Here is a 20,192-nt window from a genome sequence, read left to right as displayed (position 1 = left end):
TATAACAACTCACCATAAGTCTATCAGGTATGAAATCCTCCAGAGATTTTAGGGTAGGGGGTAATGTCTAAAACATACTGAGTGGCATAAGACCTATATTGTGCTAGGCAGTGGTGGTGCACGCCTTTAATCTCAGCACTTGGGAGGCAGAGGCAGAGGCAGAGGCAGAGGCAGGCAAATTTCGGGGCCAGCCTGGTCTACAGAGTGAGTTCCAGGACAGCCAGGGCTACACAGAGAAACCCTGTCTCGAAAAACCAAAGGGGGGGGGGGGGGAAAGACCTATATTGCAACTGACCACAAACAAAACATCACACACCAGAGATGGAGGCAACACAACACACTGATTTCAGTACAACACACACTCATACATACCAAGTGCTTAGCAGTCCCACTTTAAACAGCTTAAGAAACACCACACACCACCTCTGGATAAACAGCACCAGCAGGGATTTATTTAGTGACAGTAAGGTTAATGACTCCCTCAAAACAAAACAGGCCAGGCCACCTGGTTTATTCCAACTGCATCTAAACCTTAGATATCTGACTCAACAGTAACGTAAGAACCTGTAATGACACAAACCCGTGTTAAACCAAAGACAGTTTAAATGAGTCTCATAAGCTCTACTATTGATGGGCTGGCATCTACAGCACGGTAAGTGTTCAGTCCAGTTACAGATGCACATGTGAGTTTCTTGCTGCCACATCGTAAGCAGGTCTGAAATATGCTGTCTTATAAGGATGTCTCCATGTCCCCACCGCTGCCAGTCTCCAGTCATTATGGTTTCTTCAGCCCTCAGAACATTTTTAGGAGATTTTCTTTGACCTGCTTGCCTTGACAGGTACCTAAGAACCCAGTAAACTGACAGAATGAAGAGTAACTGAGATGCCAAGAATAGTTTTTATTGCAAGCACAGTGAGCAGAAAGAGATGTCTTCTCACAGAGTGGCCACCGGGTCTGCCGTTAACTAAACCTCTGATAACCTTTCATTGGTTTAAAGCACATGAACTGGCCTTTTGTTATCAGGTGTACATCATCTCTGCCATGTGGGACATTTTCTTAGGGATATACAAGTAATACTCCATGTAGCCTGCTAGGTCCTCAATGGTCACATCATCCACATAGACACGAGCTTGCTCGGAACAGGATCGAGGCGAGCCAGACAGAGTTCTGGTGTGCAGTGACTGAGAGTAGTCCTCAAGTGATCTTCGTTCTGGGGCCAGAGGAGGGACATTCTGCAGACCTGAAAAGGAATACACTTCCATGTCATGCCACCTCTTACACTGGCACTCCTTGCCTACACACACACATGGCTTGCCCTGACTTAGCTTGGAAACAGATTGAAAGTCAGAGAGATCGTTAGCCGTAAGACTTTCTTGGGAGACTTGGGTAGCATCAGAGAGCTCTTCTGTTTTACTCTCTGATGGGAGCCTCAGAACCGAACTTCTCAGAGGCTCAATGGCTGCTCCTGTGTGATTAATATCAAGAGAAGTAGAGTTTTCTCCTGCGTTGAACTCTTTGGGTGTTGAAAGTCCCCGTCCACTGCTGCCATCGGGTGGCTCGGTCTGGCTTCTGTGCGTGAGCTGGCTGCTGGAAGGAGGCGCTGTTGCACTGCAGTGTATGAATCTGGGAGGATGAAGGACAGGGGACTTAGAACGTCTGCGACGCTGGGTTCTCACTGCTCCTCGTGAAGACTTCCTTGTAGACCTAAAAGAGAAAAAGACACGTGATGTGGAGCTACAGAGCCCTCCTGAGAGAAACCACATGAAAGCCAGAAACAGACCTTTGAGTTCAAGACCATCAATGCCTCTATTTCCAAACTACTTAAGACTTTGTGTCTCAAATTCAGCATCCCTTGTTAGCAATCCACAGGAACAAGTGAGAGAACATAATCACCCAGACCAGACATATGGGAGACACGGTGTAGAACAATTATTTCTTCCACTCTTGGTTTGTGAGCGTGGGAGAAGCAGATTAACTGATGTAGTAAAACCAAAATACAGTCCCATCAGCCCAAATATGGCTCCAGTAACAAGGCTAATGCTACAAACCCACTGTGTCAGCACTGACGGAAAGAGTATTGGCATTACAAATCACTATTGCTGCTAACAGCCAACAAAAACAAACAATAAAAGTAACAGAAGTGAGAGCTGGCTCAGTCAGTAAAATGTGTGCCATGCCAGCAACCACGAAAAGCTGGGTGCAGTGGCAAGCACCTGTGATTCTCATGCTGGGGAAACAGGAAGATCCCCGGGACATGCTGGTCAGCCGGCCCAGCTAGGTACAAGGAGCTCCAGAGTCCAAGACCTTACCTCAAACAAACAAACAAACAAACAACAAAACCAGAAGAGGGGTGAGCAACTGAAGAAGACCGACAGTCCACAAGCCCCTCGCCTTCACACGTGAGTGCACGCAGACGCATGAGCACACAGACCCAGCACAGACTCGAACAGAAGATTTAGTATGCCAGGTTTCTAGACACTGAGAATTAAGTGCACTGTAGAGCAAACATTTAAATAAAAAAGCTGAATGGAGAAAAGAGAATGAAAACCAACAAGCACATTAGAAAACAAGAGGAAGAAGAGGAGGAGGAGGAAGACAAAGACAACGAAGCAGCAGCTAGAACTTTAAAATAGTATTTAAAAAACAAGTTAATCTATTTGGGGGAGAAATTGGCATACATGTGCTGTGCATACATGATAGTAAATTACTGAACAGCCAGGACTACATTAAAAACAAGCAAACAGGCAAACAAACAACCTGTCTCAAGAGGGGTTGGGGGGGTGGGGAGAAATAGAGAAGGTGGGAAAATCAACTAGACAGGAAGCACACTTGTAACTCCAGCTCCCAGGAAGTGAAGTGGACTATAAGCCCAAGGCCAGCCTGAGTTACAGTGAGACCCCGTCTCACAGAAATAGAAAGGGAAAGGAAAATAAAACTGTATTAAATGAAACACACTAAATAAAATACTGCTATGAGAACTATTACAGGAAGAAAATCTATTTATAACAAAGGTCAGCAGACTGCAGCCTGTAGGGTGACTTAGATCTGTCCCTCCACTTGCTTCTTTTGCTAAAGTGGAGCTTGGGTCAAGCCAGAGCCTCACACATGCTCAGCATGTGCTTTGCTGGTCTTGTTTTGTACAGTCTGCGAACCCTGCTCTTCAAAGGGCTGCAACTGTGAGCTATGGAGATGAGGATAGGGTGACCATTCTTCTTCTTCTCTTTCTTTCCCTTTCGGGGCCTACTTAGCTACTACCTACAAGTTGGGCATTGAGAAGTAGCATCTTAGTTCAAGAATCCAAGCAGGGACAGGGGAGATGACTCAATAAGTAATAGTTTCACAAATCTAATAGCTTGAGCTCAATCCCTAGAACCTAGAGTGGACACAGAGAACCAATTCCCCAGAACTGTCCTGTGACTTCCAAATGTGTGCTGTGGTTCATGCCCACATCTATGTGTATACACACAACAGAATAAAACATCTAAAAGCACAATGGAATCTGGAGGGTAGAGGAGCAGCACACTAGAAGAGCTGGGTCTATTTCAGACAGAGTTAAGTGGGTGCCCTTTACCACGTACTCTAGCAGAACCCCCACCAGGTTGACCACTTTATCTTGAAACTGCCTCAGCAACTGAAGTGCCAGAAAGATGGCGCAACAACAGTGATGAGCCTTCTCTTTAGTAAGCTCCTACACAGTATCCTTGGCTTTGTCTGTCTGTCTGTCCCTCTCTTCCTAACCCCTTGCCACCTGTTTTTTTTTTTTTTTTTTTTTTTTTGATACAGTGCCTCGCTGTAGATTAAGGCAGATCTCAAACTGGAAATTCTTTCTCAGGCTCTCAAGAGCTGGGGTCATAGGTGTGTTTACCACTCTATAAAAGGTCTGCTAACCTGTGGCCTAAAAGGTACTAGAGAAAAGGAAAACATATCTTGTAAAAGCAGTCAGTCTAACAGAAGAGCTCTACATTTAGAATCTGTTTTAAGAATAAAAAGAACAAGCTGGGTGGTGATGGCACACACACCTTTAATCCCAGCACTTGGGAGGCAGAGACAGGCGGATCTCTGAGTTCAAGGCCAGCCTGGTCTACAGAGTGAGTTCCAGGACAGCTAGGGCTGTACAGAGAAACCCTTAAAAAACAAAAACAAACAAACAAACAAACAAAACATGAAAGAGAATAAAGAGAGGTCTAGGCAGCCTAGCTTAGCTGTGGAGTGAGCTAGGTTTAAGCTCCAGCAGCACAGAGGAACAGAAACACATAATGAGAGAAGATGTGATTTAAAAGACCATGGCAAAGACCTTAGGCAGCTTTCCTCTGGCGGCGGCCATCAGGTGAGCCAAGATGGGTGCATACAAATACATCCAGGAGCTATGGAGGAAGAAGCAGTCCGACGTGATGCGCTTTCTTCTGAGGGTCCGCTGCTGGCAATACCGCCAGCTCTCTGCACTGCACAAGGCTCCCCGCCCCACCCGGCCTGATAAAGCTAAAGACTGGGATACAAGGCTAAGCAAGGCTATGTCATTTACAGGATTCATGTCCGCCGTGGTGGTCGTAAACGCCCAGTTCCTAAGGGTGCAACTTACGGCAAGCCTGTCCACCATGGTGTTAACCAGCTGAAATTTGCCCGAAGCCTTCGGTCTATTGCTGAGGAGAGAGCTGGGCGCCATTGTGGGGCTTTGAGAGTCCTGAATTCCTACTGGGTTGGTGAAGATTCCACATATAAATTTTTTGAGGTTATCCTCATTGATCCGTTCCATAAAGCTATCAGAAGAAATCCTGACACCCAGTGGATCACCAAACCAGTCCACAAACACAGAGAGATGCGTGGGCTGACATCTGCTGGCCGAAAGAACCGTGGCCTTGGAAAGGGCCACAAGTTCCACCACACTATTGGTGGTTCCCGCCGTGCAGCCTGGAGAAGGCGCAATACTCTCCAGCTCCACCATTACCGCTAATGCACGTGATATTTGTAAAATCCATATCCAATAAACAATTTAGGACAGTCAAAAAAAAAAAAAAAAAAAAGACCTTAGGCAAATGTAGGCCTTTCAACAGCAGCACAACAAAGCCAGAAGACAACAAACTCCTCCAAGAACTAAAACTTGTCAATCCAGAAACAACAATTTCAGATACAACCAATCTATTTTCCAAAACAAAGATGAAACAAGGGTTCTCTCAGATAAAGCAAAATATATTTGTCACCAAACTTGGGGTCACAATCTGCGCCTAAGAAGCTAGGCTCTATCCTCAAGAAACCAATTAAAATAGACAAATAGTAAAGACCAGAAATTGAGATTTATTCAGTGTGGCTAGTTTGGGAAGGGGGCAAAGTATTCACCAACAGAACACAATATTATATAATTCCAGAGGTAACCACTCCTAATTATTTGCAGTGCTGGGGAATGAACAGACACGAAGGGCTTGTCATACCCTAGGCAAACTCCACCACCGAACTTCTGGATAGCCCAGGGAAAACCACTCAAATGTACTCTACACAGAGCACTGTAAAGCCTCATTTACTAATGGACTTTCACCAAATGAACTATTTAGGAATAGAAACGGAGGTTGGAGGTGGCAGGATCTAGAGTACAAGAACTGTGGGCGAAGAATTATTAACAAATTGCCACTAGTGATAACAACAAAACCTAACCAGTGGGATTCAAAGTAAAGCAGGATCAGCATTCTGAGTTATCACAACATGAAAGACAGGCAATCAAATGAGTACTAAGGGGGTTTATAACGCTAACTTTTGGCCTTTATTAAAAGCTATGGCTTCAAAGCCAGCTGCTTTTTAAAAAGATGATAAATACCTTCTAAATTAGTAGAGGTAAAAAAAAATTTTTTTTTCAAATCATTTAGTAAAAGATGAAGAAAGGGCAGTAGGTAAGGGAGGGAAAACAGAAAAACCCTACCTAACAGTGGACACGGTTCCTATGAAGGAGAACTGGCCAGGAAGTCAAAGCCAGCTTGGGCTACAGTGAACTTTAAACCAGCCTGGGCTATAGAGTGAGACTTCATGTCTCAAAAAAAAGTTATAAAAGTTGTAAAATAAATTAAAATGGCAAAAGTGCAAATACACCAGTTATCAAAACAAATGCACTAAACTCAGCAAATTAAAAAAAAAAAAAAAAAGAAAAGAAAAAAGAAAAGCCCTTAGTAGACTGAATAAGCAGAATCAAGCCACATGCTATTTATGTGACCCACCAGTAATTTAAAAGCCAGGAAAGAAATACACTGTTCACGCTGGCAGAAACTGACACTCTAACACTATCTTCAAGCATCACAGACCTTAGGACAAAAGCTACTGGACTGTATAATAAGGCTGGGGATGTCTCGCAGCTGCTAAGCGTGCTTCTCTGCTGTGCACCAGCAGAAACATGAAGACAGAAAATGTCTCAGTAAACTCATTTTTAAAACCTGTGAAGTCAGGCATGGGAGGGAGCTCGGGCTTAACACTCCAGAAACTGGGAAGCTACCTGAGGCCAGACTGAGCTACTTGGTAAGTCGATGGCCAAACTGGCCAGAGTGAGTATCTGAGAAGAATCACTGGGTCTTATAAGGTCGGATCACAGCATACTCTCTGCAGGAAACTTGGGAAAGAAAACCCAACCCTAAATTACTCAATGTGGTAGTTTAAGAATGGCCCCATAGGCTCCTACGTTTGAATACTTGGCCCCCTGTTGGTGGAACTGTCTGAAATGATTAGAAGGTATGATCTTGTCAGAGGTGTGTCACTGGAGGAGGGCTCTCAGGTTTCAAAAGTCCACACCACTGCCAGTCTCTCTTCTCCTCACAGCTGTGTCTCCAGAAGTGAGCTCTCAGCTACCACTCCACAACTATGCCCACCTGCCGGCCTACTTACTACGCTCCCTGCCATGATGGGTAAGGACTCCAACCTCTGAAACTGTGAGGCTCAAAACTCGTTCTTCTATCAGCTGCCTTGGCCATGGCATCTCTTCGCAACAGAAAATAAATAGAAACAAGACGAAAGTCTTTAAGGAGTGGGGGCTGAGATGGCGCTGTGGTTAAGAGCTTTTGCTTTTCTTACAGAGAACCCAAGTGGCTCACATCTTCCTTGTAAATCCAGTTCCAGGGATTCCAACACTGCTCTCGCCTGCACAGGCACATGCATATACCAAAAAAAACAAAACAAAAAAAAAACAAAAACAACAAAAAAAATACAAACAGATGCACGTGCAAATAAGCAGGCACACATTTAAGGCCCCAAACAAAACGATCTTCTGCATAGGACCTCTTACCCAGGCCAGAGAGAGCTTAGAATAAAGGTCCTTATGCTAAGCCTGACAACCAGAGTTTGATCCCTGAAACATATGCAGTGGAGAACTAAGTCTCAAAAGTTGTCCTTTGATTTCCATACACACTCCCTGGAAGGTACCACACCCCAAATAAATAATTATAATTAAAAGGGAAGGGGGCACTCTTACCCATGCCAACTGTCTTTAGAAGAACACATGGTTTTCGGTTTGGTATCATCTGCTGCTGTTCTGACTGATGCTCTGACACTTGGGCCTTCTCCAACAGATAGAGATATGATGGACCTGAGGACAAGAACAAAGTTCACTGTGATGGAAAGCTACATCACGAGGACAACTTTCCACCCTCACTAACCCCAATCCAACTTTGAATGACACCTTTTCTTTCTAGTTTACACTTCTCAAAATTTAGCTTTGATCTGGGCATGGTGGCACACATCTTTAATCCCAGCACTCAGGAGGCAGAGGCAGGTGGATCTGTGAATTCAAGGCCACTCTGATCTACAAGGCGAGTTCCAGGAAGAACAGAGAAACCACATGTTTGAACTATTTTAAGAGACACTATGGTAAATGCTTGTAATCAAAGCTGGGTAGGGGAAACAGTTACACAGGGAAATCCTATCTCAAAAACTAATCAATCAATAAATAAGAAAACAAATAAAAAAATTAAGCTTTTAATGTGAAATTTCCTCCAAAACCAAACTGGAAAGATCCCTAAAAACCCATGATTGCAAGATCATAAGCCAGAGCAACCAGCAGTGCAACCAGCAGTGGGCTATAAATAGAGTTTCAGGCTGTTTATCTGGGGCAGATCAAGCCTTCTATGTTCAGAGAGAATGCTAATGACACTGATGTTCTTTCACCTACGAAACCACAGACATAGGAACTAAGTTTAGGAACCTATCGTTAAGAGTCAATTCAACTAGCAAAGAATGGCATTTCTGGGTATTTTACAACTTTTAGAAAGATGTTCCTATTCTTACAACTAGCAAATCTGAACTGCTGTTACTCTGTTACAGCTTTACTCTAAAAGTGTACAAAGGAATATGGGTTCCCAGCTAAGAACATTTTCTTAAAAATGTAAATGAGAACCATCTGTATCAAGACTATCAACCTTAGCACTTTGATAAGTCCTTCCAAAATATATATAACACAAGAACCTGAGTTTGAACCCCAAAATTAAAATTAAAAAGCCAAGTGTAGTTGTGTGTGCTTGTAATCACAGAGCTGGTTGGGGGGAAGGATAGGATCCAGGGGCTCACTGGTTGGCCAGCCTAGCCTACTTGGCAAGCTCCAGGCTAGTGAGACAGTTTGTCTTTAAAAAACAAACAAAATACAGATGGAGAGCACCCATGGAATAGCATTCCAAGTTGTCTTGTCTACACACACACACACACACACACACACACATACACATACAAACAAACATGGTAGTGCCTGATTGTAATTCTAGAAGAGTGGCAGAAGGATTGCAGTAAGTTAAGTCCAATCTGGGCTACATACTACAGAAAGGTGCAGGGCAGCCTGGGCTACCTAGTAAGACCCTGTCCTAAAAGTATAAGCACAAAGAACTTGACACGAGAGCACGTTCGAATTATCGTAAGAGACACTATGGTAAATTCCAGTGTACAGCATGATCTAAAACACTATACCCTCAATCCCAGCACTCAGAAGGCTGAGGAGGATCACAAGCCTGGAATCAGCCTGACTAAACAGACAGACCTTGTTCATATCTCAGAAAACCATCAAAGCCGGGCGTGGTGGCGCACACCTTTAATCCCAGCACTCGGGAGGCAGAGGCAGGAGGATCTTTGAGTCTGGTCTACAGAGTGAGTTCCAGGACAGTCAGGGCTACACAGAGAAACCTTGTCTCGAAAAACAACAACAACAAAAAGAAAAAAAAAGAAAAGAAAAAAGTAAATTGTGACTCTTACTTCTTAGCCTTTTATTTTTCCTAAAATATTTTATAGTCAAATTAAAAGGTTTATTGATTTATAACAAATACAAAGACATTTGTTCTGATAAGACAAATACCACTGAAAATCAAAACCTGTTGAACAGGATCATGCTAAATTCCTAGTAAAGCTTAATGAGTCAGTCCTCGGCAGTCCCCTTCGTCGGGGTGTATGACAACAGTAGGAAACAGAAACAGTCACTGCAGAGATTCTCCAAGTCTTATTCTGCTTAGTCACACTAATTACTCATCCCTTCTCAAATATTCTCTACTGTTCCTCCTGTGACTCTAACAAAGGCATAGCACATACTACAAGTATGTAATTTCTTTACAAGGCATGTTTTGTTATTTATTATCTCTGTCTATGAATGGGCATGTTCTCTCAGTGGAAGCAAGAAGCGCAGGATCTCCTTGGAGCTGCAGTTACAAATAGCCAAAGCCATAGGTGCTGGGAGCTGAACTTTGGTCCTCTGAAAAAGCAGAATGCGCTCTTCACACTGAGCCCCGTCTGCAGTGCCCAAACATGTAATTTACAACCATAAACTGCATGGACAGTTTGCAAGGCATTTTATAACGGTCTGAATAACTCGTAGTGCCATCAATAGCTTAATTATATTTTTAGCTTGATTTTACATTCTAATTTCTCTTTGTGTAGCAGGGTCTCTTTATATAACCCTAGCTGCCCTGGAACTCCCTATGTAGACCAGACTCATAATACAGAGAGATCTGTCTGCCTCCTGAGTGCTGGGATTAAAATTATGTGCCACAACACAGAGCTTACATTCCAATTTCTTAAAACACCCGGGAGAAGTGTACATGTGAAGAGTTAGTTATATAGGTTTATATACTAGAGGATTTGTATGTATGTATGTGTATTTCTAAAATTTTTTTAAGATTTAAAAATAATTTATACACCAAAATTCACAAATATATTAAAACCACAATCTAGAGTTATGCTTTTCCACTTCATTTCCTTTTCTCAAAAGGTCGATCACGGCTGGGAGATACAGCTCAGTGGCACAGCACTTAGTTACCATCAGCCAGAGCCCCAGTTCTATCTACACGACAGAGTACCTCTATCAAAAACAGCAACAATGAAGAGTTGGGAACAATGGGACATGAATATAATGCCAGCATTGAGAAGACTGAGAATGATGGATGGACTAGGAGGCCAGAGTGGGATACATAGTAAGACCTTGTCTCAAAAGCCCTAAACAAAGGAGTGCATCTTAGCACTGATATGGCAAAACCTGTGCTGGAAACCACTGGGAAATGACGCTTTTCTAAAGTACCATGGAGGCAAGCTTGAGTATCTTAACATCCACTGAGCTAATCTAGTAGCATAACTATTCCAGGGTAAGCCAGAAAAAGCACCAGTCACAGGAAGGCAGCTATTAGCATCTACTTGTTGTTAGTTTGTAAACTATGTCGATGCTGTCTGCAATGGACAACATGAAAGAATAACTAAGAACAGGCTCTGCAGCAAGACACTCTGAGTGCAAACTCCAGTTCTAACTTCTACCAGTAGAAAGGGACCTAATTTTGTGAGCAGCCTCTAAACTAAGATGACGGCAGTGCCTGTCTTCTAGGATAGTAGAGGGTTAAATGTGCTCCAAGTACTTACTACTGGGGCAGGTGAAATGCTGTGACCAGAACTATTGATCACTACTCTACTGCTCAGCTGGGGTGTTCAGTGCTGCTGCACTCGCTGAAAGAGATCATGTTCATTAACAACATTTCTTTCATCTGCTTAGGCCAGAAGAACTACCATAAGAGATCTATCTGCACACAACATTTTTAAAGGGTGAAATAATATTTAAGATAGCAGCTGGTCTGCAAATGCTCCAATTAGTTAGCCAACAGCTCTAAGACTATTGATCTTTGTGACAGATCTCTACTGAATGCAGGTTTCCATAGACAATCAATTAAGAGACTATGAAATCAAGAATGTCTTCATAGACCTTTAGTGGGCCAATTCACTTTTAGTAAAAAAATAAAAAATACTGTGATTCCCCTGAGGTATATGAGAAGTCACTGACGAGATACTACTTGATTTAACATTTAAATATTTAACATTAAAATAGGAAAAAAGGACCTCCTTACACAGAACATACACAGGCATTACCATTTACATACCCTGGGATGCACCAAGAAGCCACAAGAGCAACATTTCAAACAAAGACTATTTAAATCCAGTAAATAGTCCTAAGCCACATGTCACACGCTCAGTTACCCTGATGCGTCCACTCTTAATTTCTTGAAGGCAGTTTGCAGGCTTTCCTCCTCTCCATCCTTGGCTTCGGATTTCATTGTGAAGGTTTCTGTACGCCTATTGATGTTCCCTCCCGTTAATACTAAAAAGGAAATAAGAAAAGTGAAAATTAGTGGAATCAAGACTTTTTTTATTTGCTTACACAATTACTGTTAAGAGAGAAATGTTTCATTTCTAAGCAGCAGGTTACATACAGAGCTTATCATGCATGTGCGCACACACATACACGACTGTTATCAGTCAGGGTTCTCTAGAGTCACAGAACTTATGGATAGTCTCTCTATATATAGTAATGGAATTGTTGATGGCTTATAGTCCAACTCCCCAACAATGGTCAGCAGCCACTGAGAATGGACGTCTAAGGATTGCTCAGTCCCACAAGGCAAGGAGGCGAAGAGAAATCTTTCTTTTAATGTCCTTATGTAGGTCTCCAGCAGGTGTGGCCCAGATTAAAAGTGTGTGCCACCATGCCTGAATCTGGGACTTGTTTTGCCCCAGATGACCTTGACAAACTCAGATTTCTTTGTCTTAGTCTCCTGGGATGTATAGCCACTATGCCTCAAGATCGAGGTCAGAAACTTCTATCTCCCAGCCTCAAGATCAGGATTACAGGGGCTGGTGAGATGGCTCAGTGGGTAAGAGCACCCGACTGCTTTTCCGAAGGTCCAGAGTTCAAATCCCAGCAACCACATGGTGGCTCACAACCATCCGTAACAAGATCTGGCGCCCTCTTCTGGAGTGTCTGAAGACAGCTACAGTGTACTTACATATAATAAATAAATAAATCTTAAAAAAAAAAAAAAAAGTAGGTTTAAAAAAAAAAAAAAAAAAAAAGATCAGGATTACAGGTGAGCCTTCCAATTCTGGATTGTAGTTCATTCCAGAGACACAAACCAACAGTATCCAAACGACCTAAATAGTTAATGCTTTAAACTCTTATAGTTTTGGAAACAAAAATCTAAGAACTATGTATGTTTCAATCTACTAAATGAAGTGAGAAAAGCTCCCTGGCTGTCCATGCCTAGAAACCTATCGACAAAATTACTATCAGAGAGACAAGAGAAAGCTCAAACTGCAACACTCTGATTAATTAAAATGCTATTGAGTATCTGTCTAGTCTGATCCTAACAATTCTAAGTATGATTTTATGACACCACATCATTTGTACATAGCAATTTTAACCAATGTATCAGCATACATGAAGAACTTTATGCTGCTGTTGTTAAAACAGGGATAAAGGCTGCTGTCATTGCTGGTTCCTTTATACTCTACTCCTTTGACCAAAAACTCTTATTAGGTTTGTAAGCTTTGGGTGCTGTAGTTATTACACAAGAAATGCCGATGCCTATACTCAAAAACAGGTAAAGAACAAAGCAGAACTTCTCTTTAGTTAGAAGTAGAAAAGAAACTCATAGAATACTGTTCTGCAAATATGACTCCATGTACTCTCCTTGTAACACCAAGGAAGGAGATAAAGGGATCATTAACTCAAACAGACAACACAAATTCTCAAATCTAATCTTAAAATTACCAAAATACTAAATCTTGAATAAACACGCCAGTATCCAAAAAGTGAGAGAAGAAGAAAAAAAAAACCTAGAAAGCAATATATACTTTTTAAGGCAAAGATATATTTTACCTTTATACTTAACCTGGTACCCCCTAGCCACCCCACCCCACCCCCCACCCCCAGGCACTCTCAAAGAGATCAGTGCCTCTCTATGGACCTCTGGGTACTGATTCTAGATCATCTTATTTCTCAGAAGAGTTTTATGTGTTATTATGAGACCTCTAATATTCCAAAGGTCAAGATGTCACAATGTTTGACATTTGTGTGTATGTTCACCCTCAAAAGAACTTAGCCAGCAAGGCGTGGTGGCACAAGCCTTTAATCCCAGCACTTGGGAAGCAGAGGTAGGCGGATTTCTGAGTTCGAGGCCAGCCTGGTCTACAGAGTGAGTTCCAAGACAGCCAGGGCTACACAGAGAAACCTTGTCTTGAAGAAAAAAGGGGGAAAAAAAAAAAAAAAAAGAATTTAGCTAGTTTTCACTTCAATATCAGAAGACAACAGCCCACGCTCCCAAATATGTGGTTTATTTAACCAGGTCAAACACAAGGAAACCTCATCCACATGACTAAGTTTCACTCATCTAATTCTTCACAGGAGTAGGAGTCCTCCAAACACACAATATTCTATATACTAAGGAGGGTAAGTTCTGGTGTGTCTGGAGCTCCCACATCTACAAAGGTCTATCACAGGTTGTAAACAATTTCTTTTTGCTACCACAACTCCATGAAAGCTGAATTTGTAAGGACTGATAAGATGGCTCACAGAGTAAGGGTGAATGGCTACTAAGCCTGAGCACCTGAGCTTGTTTCCTAGAACCTGAATAACAGGAGGAAACAACTTCCCAAGTTGCACTCTGCCCTTCATATAAAACACTCTCATACACATAATACAAGTAAAAAGAAAAATTAATAGTGAGGTTTATAGTAGTTCTCTCAATCTGACTTGTGTGGCAATCAGTCAACATTTAAGTACACTCCAAGCCACATAAGACACTGGTAAACACCACAGGCAGAGAGCCACTCCTTTCACAAGTACTTCTAGGATTCCTAGTTCTACCTTGGATGCCACAACAGAGGCTGAACTGAATACAGGGGTCCCAGGAACCCCATTTCAGTAGGGAGGGCATCTCACTCCTACCCTCCAGGACTCACACTTGGCTAGGAAGCCTCCCAGCTAAGCCTCACAACTTCTAATTACACAGTGCTGACTTAATAGTATGGCAGGTGACCACCCTAGATGTTAATACAAACTTAGCATTCTTATTGAGACACTACCAGATATATCATTAAAAACCCCTACAGCCCAAAATAAAAATCTGGCTGCAAACCAAATACTGAGAATAAAGTATCGCCTAACTTGTTTTCAAGCGTCCACCACTGTGACTGCTCATGTTTTTCTTCAGTTACTTTAAGCCAGAGCAAAAGTGAGTATCCTAGGCTTAACCTGGGGGGGGGGGGGGGGGCTAGATCAGAGCATGCTTGCAATTACAAATGGGTTGTTATGCTCCCCCCAGTTCCTAGCTTTCCATTCTGGAAGCATCAACCCAACCGCTTTAAACCAACAGGTGAGTGAATTGCCTATCTTCATTTACATTACATTGTGGAAGTTCTCCTATTACCCTACCCCTTCAGTGCTCTTACTTCCAAAGAATGCCCAAAGACCTCAGACTTGCAAAAAGCCCGTAAGAAGTTACTTTTCGTGGTTTTAAGTCAAATCACACCCCAGTTTCTTTCCACCAATACCGTGTGCACTGTCTTGTTTACACTTCTGAAGCTTTAAACTAAGCTCTCCTTAAAGTTTCCGGTCGAACTCCTCATTTTCAGCAACACGAAAATGAGATCTGCACGCGTCCTCACAAAGTTAAAGCGAAGAAATCTCCCCAAACCTCTCGAAGTTACAGAGTCCCGAAAAGGAAAGACAACAACAACAAACTAGCCAACCCTATCCAGAACGGCCCGGATAGAATCAATCTGTCCCTAGGACGAGAACACATCCACACCTCTCTGGGCACACCCACTCAACCCCTCAAATCACAGGACTACAGGCAAAGCGACACGTTCGTTCCTTTCTGCCTATCACGGTTAAGCGGAGTCGGCGGGGAAAAGGTCAGAACCCAGGGACACCCAAGCGGGAAGCTGTCTCGGGTTTTTACCCTGACCGCCCTGGCCAACCACGGACTCCGAGAGGAGGCAGGAGTGAAGCTGCGGCGCAGAAGCCGCAGGACGCAAGCGGAGAAGAGTGCGACTCGCAGGGCGGGAAAAGGCGGGAAGGGGCAAAGGGCGGCAAGGAGAGCGAAAGGGGAAGCTGTGGCCGGCGCGGCCCGGGCAACCCGGGAACGCAGGAAGGCGGGAAGCGAAGGCCGCGCAACTTGGCACGCCAGGCCGCGGCAGCCGAGGGCCGGGCCGGGCCGGGCCGGGCAGTCGGCGCAGGGAAACGCCGCGACCAGACGGGAGGACCGGACTCCGCCTCCCGCGGGTGGGAGGCCTGGCGGACACGACGTCCCCGGCCCTCCTCGTCCTGTCCGGCTACTCACCTCCTCGCAGCTGGGGCGCTCCCGGGACTCCGGCCCCGTCGGCTCCGAGCGTCTCTCCGCGACCGCCGCGTCTGACTGACCCGGATCCAAACCCCGCCGATAGGGTGGCCCGCGCCTCTAGAGTTGTACTGCGCCTGCGCAACCTCGGCTCGCGCCCTGCTCACCGTTCACGCTCCTCCCACCTCGGTGACTCGGCAGCTCGGCCCGCCGCAACTACGCAGGCGTACGGCGGTAGCCCCGCCTCTCGAAGCCCCAGCTCCAACCCCTCTCCGAAGCACGTGCGTCTTAAGTCATTTCCTGTTATTCTTTTCGCTCCCTCCGCCCCCTGGCTTGGGTTCGCTCCCGGCAGGCTTTTGGGCGTGCCTACTTCCTCTTCGCTGTCACGTGAGGCGGCGGCTTGCCTTGCAGCTATGGAGCTGCTGCCGCTCCCCTGGCATAGCCTGCTTCCTTCTTGTCCTCTTGAAGTCCCCAAGCCAACGGGATTCGGTGGGCTGCGGGAGTGTTTGCGCCAGCCGATGCCTCCGGGAATGCTCGGCGGAGTTTCTTACATGCCACCAAGGGCGCTTGCACTCGGTCCACAACCCTCGCCGTGGGTCGTCTCTTTGGGTCCGCAGAGAAGCCAAGAAGGTATTAAAAATTGGACGAGGCCCAGGCGGTGGATGCTGCCCGGAATTGGAATGGAAATTATTAGGTTTTGTGGGTTTTGCTTTAAAAAAAAAAAAAAAAAAACAGGATCTCATTTGTTAGGCCAGCCTGAAACTCGCGTTGATTCCCCAGCCTCGGACTCCCGTGCCTTCAATTTTGAAGTATCTCTTGATATTTGGACGTCTGGAAATTAAACGGTTTCAGCGAAGGCATTTTGCTTTTGTTTTTCCAAGGATGGTTTAGGAGCATCAAGTGGGAAATACAGGGCAATACACGTACATATTAAATTCTGCAAGAAGGTATTAAGCAATTTACCAGTCTCTGGCTTTTTTTGTTTGTTGTTGTTTGGTTTTTTCGAGACAGGGTTTCTCTGTGTAGCCCTGGCTGTCCTTGAACTCACTCTGTTGACCAGGCTGGCCTCGAACTCAGAAATTCGCCTGCCTCTGCCTTCCAAGTGCTAGGATTAAAGGCATGCGCCACCACTGCCCGGCTAGTCTCTGGTTTTTAGTAATCTGACAAGTTACCCATATGGCAAGGGTGAGCTGTGAAAGACCTCCCCCTAACGCCATTGTCAGGGCCTGGACAATCTTGGACGTTTCCCCATCGCCTGCCACTCTGGAGTTCCACTTCAGACCCTTGTGTGGAAAGACGACTTTCCTCAATAGAGTTGGGTCTGGCACCTAAACCTTAGAGTGGGTTTTCCCCTGAACCCAAGTTGGCCTCTTCTAGAAGTGGATGCTAGAGAGGATAGCCATGTCCAGCTTAACTAGAGTCAACCCACAGAGAATGGAATCTACACTTCACTGGACAGCCAGCCCCGTCTCCAGACAGCTGGCTTGGCTTTGGCTTGCTTGCTTTGCTTGGGTTTTTTTTGTTTGTTTGTTTTTTTTTGTTTTGTTTTCCTGATCCTGCTCTATAATGATGGGAAAGCCTTTGCATTCGATGGGAACTTCATCAGATTTTGAATTTTGGTATTTTTTTTAAAGATTTATTTATTATTATTCATTAGTACACTGTAGCTGTCTTTAGATGCACCAGAAGAGGGTGTCAGATCTCATTACAGATTATGAGCCACCATGTGGTTGCTGGGATTTGAACTCAGGACCTTCGGAAGAGCAGTCAGTGCTCTTAACCGCTGAGCCATCTCACCAGCCCCGGTATTTTTTTTTTTTTCAAGCTAAAATACACCCTGTGATACGTTTGGGGATGCTGGCCCGCAGAAGGGGCTGCATCTTCCCATTCAGCCACAGGATCACAAGGGCAAGCTGATGTTCCTAGTGCCCTGTGTTGTATTAAGTGTGTTTTAGACGAAGGATGCTTCCACTTGTGATGTGCTGAATAGGATGTGACCCTTTCCTAAGCTAAGAAGCACCTGTGTAGGGCTGTTGAACATAAAGCTTGTGATGGGTCCTGAATAAAACCTTCAAATTCGGGGCTGGAGAGATGTCGTAGCGGTTAAGAGCACTGACTGCTCTTCCAAAGGTCCTGAGTTCAAATCCCAGCAACCACATGGTGGCTCACAACCATCTGAATTGAGACCTGATGCCCTCTTCTGGTGTGTCTGAAGACAACTACAGTGTACTTGTATATAATAAATAAATAAATAAATAAATAAATCTTTTATAAAAAAAAAAAAAAAACCTTCAAATTCTCTGTACAGTAACTGGCCCACAGTGAAAAAATAATCCTGTTGTAACTCCCTGATGGCTAATAACAGTTGTAACAGATGCTAGTAACAGTAGTAACTCTACTGTCTTCAAACTAATATTCCTGTGATTTTACACGTTCTACAGAGAGTTGTCGGTCTTAGGTGTTTATTGCTGTGAACGGATACCATGACCAATGCATATGTTAGACATTAAGTACTTAAAAAGTAAAAGGAACTTTTTGTGTTAACACACCTCCATAAAGTTAGGCACTTTCTGAGACTATGACTTCATACCCAAGAGGTGCCTGGAAAAGAAGGCGCAATCTGGCTCCATCTCCCTCCTGACTGTTACTGTTCTTAACCTCCACATTCTAACACCTGACGCTCATTGCACTGCCAGACCACAGCACTGTCAGCTTGAAGTTGTCTGCCTAGGTCCGGGTCTCGGTTCCAACAGCCTCTGCTTGTGTGGCCTTGAACCTACCAGACACTTCCCAGATTTGCTGTGTTCTCTACTAGAACATTGTTTCCCCACAGCTCAGCTCTTCATTCAGGTCTCTGCTCGTACCCTTTCCCCAGGCGAGTCTCCGTGACTACTCCAGCAGTCTCCTTCACTCCTAATTTCTTTTTTACTGTTTGATTTTTCCTTAAAAATCCTCTGTCGCCTTTTTAAAAAGAGTTATTATTTATTATATGTAAGTACACTGTAGCTGTCTTCAGGCACTCCAGAAGAGGACATCAGATCCCATTACAGATGGTTGTGAGCCACCATGTGGTTGCTGGGATTTGAACTCAGGACCTTTGGAAGAGCAGACAGTGCTTTTTTTTTTTTTTTTTTTTTTTGGTTTTTCAAGACAGGGTTTCTCTGTGTAGCCCTGGCTGTCCTGGAACTCACTCTGTAGACCAGGCTGGCCTCGAACTCAGAAATCCTTCTGCCTCTGCCTCCTGAGTGCTGGGATTAAAGTCATGCGCCATCACACCCAGCTCAGTCAGTGCTCTTAACCACTGAGCCATCTCTCTAGCCCCTCTGTCACCTTTCAATATATCTCACTATAGAAATTTACTATTGTTCACATAAACAGGAGCTTCCCTGAGGATAGACTTGGTCTCTTCATTACTACTTGTTAAGTGTACATTTTCCCACATTTTTTTTCTTTCTTAATTTCACCTCCAATAAATGGCAAATCTTTAAAATGGCATCTTGAGCAGGGGAGATAGCTCACTGGTGGAGTACCTGTCCAGCATGGGCAATGCCCTGAGTTCAGCTGATGCCAAAAATAAGAGGGGGAAGAGATATCTTAGAGCTGACAATATGATGTATCCCCAGGGCCTAAAGTCTTGTAATACACAAACTTCACACTGGGTAATTACCCCTCAAAGGAAAGTGTTGAAAGTTCACTGTGACAATTTAAATATCTTTAATCTTCACAATTATCTGAAAACGCTTCCTGTTGCCACAGTTGGAGGCAGGGCATAGTAATCATTTGGGAAGACTGGGAGAGCAAAGAGAGCTGTGTTTGGTTTGCACAGCATGGCAAGGTGCCTCTTCTCAGTTACTCCTCACACAGACCTCACTGATCACCGACTGCTTGCCCAGTGCTGTGCAGAAGCCCTTGAGAAGAAGGAAGTGTGTGGGCTGGAGAGATGGCTTAGTGGTTAAGAGCACTGACTGCCCTTTCAGAGTTCCTGAGTTCGATTCCCAGCCAACCACATGGTGGCTTATAACCATCTGTAATGAGATTTGATGTCCTCTTCTGGTGTGTCTGAAGACAGCTACAGTGTACTCACATACCTAAAACAGTCAAGAAAGACTCCTTAGAGAGCCACTGAGCCAGAAGCACAGCACAATATCTGGTAGTAGGTACCCAGCCTGCTTTGGTGACTGACTTGCCTGGGCAAAGGGAGGAGCAGAATAAGAACAGCTGTGGGTGAGGCCAGCCCCGTGTAAGTGCCAGGAGTGTGTTAAAGAGCCTGGACTTTGCCCAGAACGTCATGAGTTATTTTTAGTTATTCTCATGATGCCACTGTGCCAGCAGCAAGTACTTTGTATCACCTGAGAAAGCAGCAGGTGAGAGGGTGGTGAGTCTGGGAGAAATGTTGAGGAAGGGACACAAGATGGAGAGAAGGTTCTAGAAAGACTAGACTCAGGGTGCTGGACACAGACCTACCTAGTTCACTAAGATTAGCCTTGAGAAGTGGGGCATAAAGAATGAGTACTCCAGGTGAAAGCAAAACTCAGCTAAGAAAGGATACATTCTATATGTTACTCAGTGGGTATCCGGTATATAGAACACCAGTC

At 44.3% G+C, this 20,192-nt stretch overlaps 2 protein-coding genes and 1 pseudogene across 4 annotated transcripts; 2 read left to right on the top strand and 1 right to left on the bottom strand.

Annotated features, from left to right (window-relative positions):
* Positions 1-424: 424 nt before the first annotated feature.
* Positions 425-15,700, bottom strand: Oser1 (oxidative stress responsive serine rich 1). 3 transcript variants are annotated; one of them, XM_021156023.3, is made up of 5 exons: positions 15,601-15,700; positions 11,459-11,579; positions 7,443-7,556; positions 1,323-1,705; positions 425-1,241 (listed from the first exon to the last, which is right to left on the bottom strand). In XM_021156023.3, the coding sequence occupies exons 2-5, from the start codon at positions 11,533-11,535 to the stop codon at positions 1,021-1,023; spliced, it is 795 nt and encodes a 264-aa protein (XP_021011682.1). In that variant the 5' UTR covers positions 11,536-11,579; positions 15,601-15,700; the 3' UTR covers positions 425-1,020. The 3 variants fall into 3 exon arrangements, with proteins under 3 accessions (XP_021011682.1, XP_021011680.1, XP_021011681.1); XM_021156021.2 differs by having other exon boundaries at positions 425-1,705; XM_021156022.3 differs by lacking the exon at positions 15,601-15,700 and adding an exon at positions 13,137-13,214 and having other exon boundaries at positions 425-1,705.
* LOC110289689 (large ribosomal subunit protein eL15 pseudogene) lies at positions 4,311-4,967 on the top strand (annotated as a pseudogene).
* On the top strand, positions 12,833-16,555 carry LOC147005738 (uncharacterized). Its single transcript, XM_085835235.1, has 3 exons — positions 12,833-12,858; positions 15,269-16,227; positions 16,348-16,555. Exons 1-3 carry the CDS (start codon positions 12,833-12,835, stop codon positions 16,437-16,439), a joined length of 1,077 nt encoding a protein of 358 aa, XP_085691361.1. The 3' UTR covers positions 16,440-16,555.
* Positions 16,556-20,192: the final 3,637 nt, after the last annotated feature.

Source organism: Mus caroli, unplaced genomic scaffold, assembly GCF_978045245.1.
Source record: "Mus caroli unplaced genomic scaffold, Mus_caroli_1 scaffold_2, whole genome shotgun sequence".
Lineage (NCBI taxonomy): Eukaryota > Metazoa > Chordata > Mammalia > Rodentia > Muridae > Mus > Mus caroli.
This window is presented reverse-complemented; position numbering and strand designations above follow the sequence as displayed.

Coding starts and splice junctions, on each gene's coding strand:
- LOC147005738 (XM_085835235.1), top strand. CDS start 12,833: ATGCCGATGCCTATACTCAAAAACAG. Junction 12,859..15,268: donor ATGCCTATACTCAAAAACAG/GTAAAGAACAAA, acceptor GCAGGAGTGAAG/CTGCGGCGCAGAAGCCGCAG. Junction 16,228..16,347: donor TCCGCAGAGAAGCCAAGAAG/GTATTAAAAATT, acceptor CTCATTTGTTAG/GCCAGCCTGAAACTCGCGTT.
- Oser1 (XM_021156021.2), bottom strand. CDS start 11,535: ATGAAATCCGAAGCCAAGGATGGAGAGGAGGAAAGCCTGCAAACTGCC. Junction 7,557..11,458: donor TTAAGAGTGGACGCATCAGG/GTAACTGAGCGT, acceptor TCTTGTCCTCAG/GTCCATCATATCTCTATCTG. Junction 1,706..7,442: donor TCTAAAGACAGTTGGCATGG/GTAAGAGTGCCC, acceptor TTTCTCTTTTAG/GTCTACAAGGAAGTCTTCAC.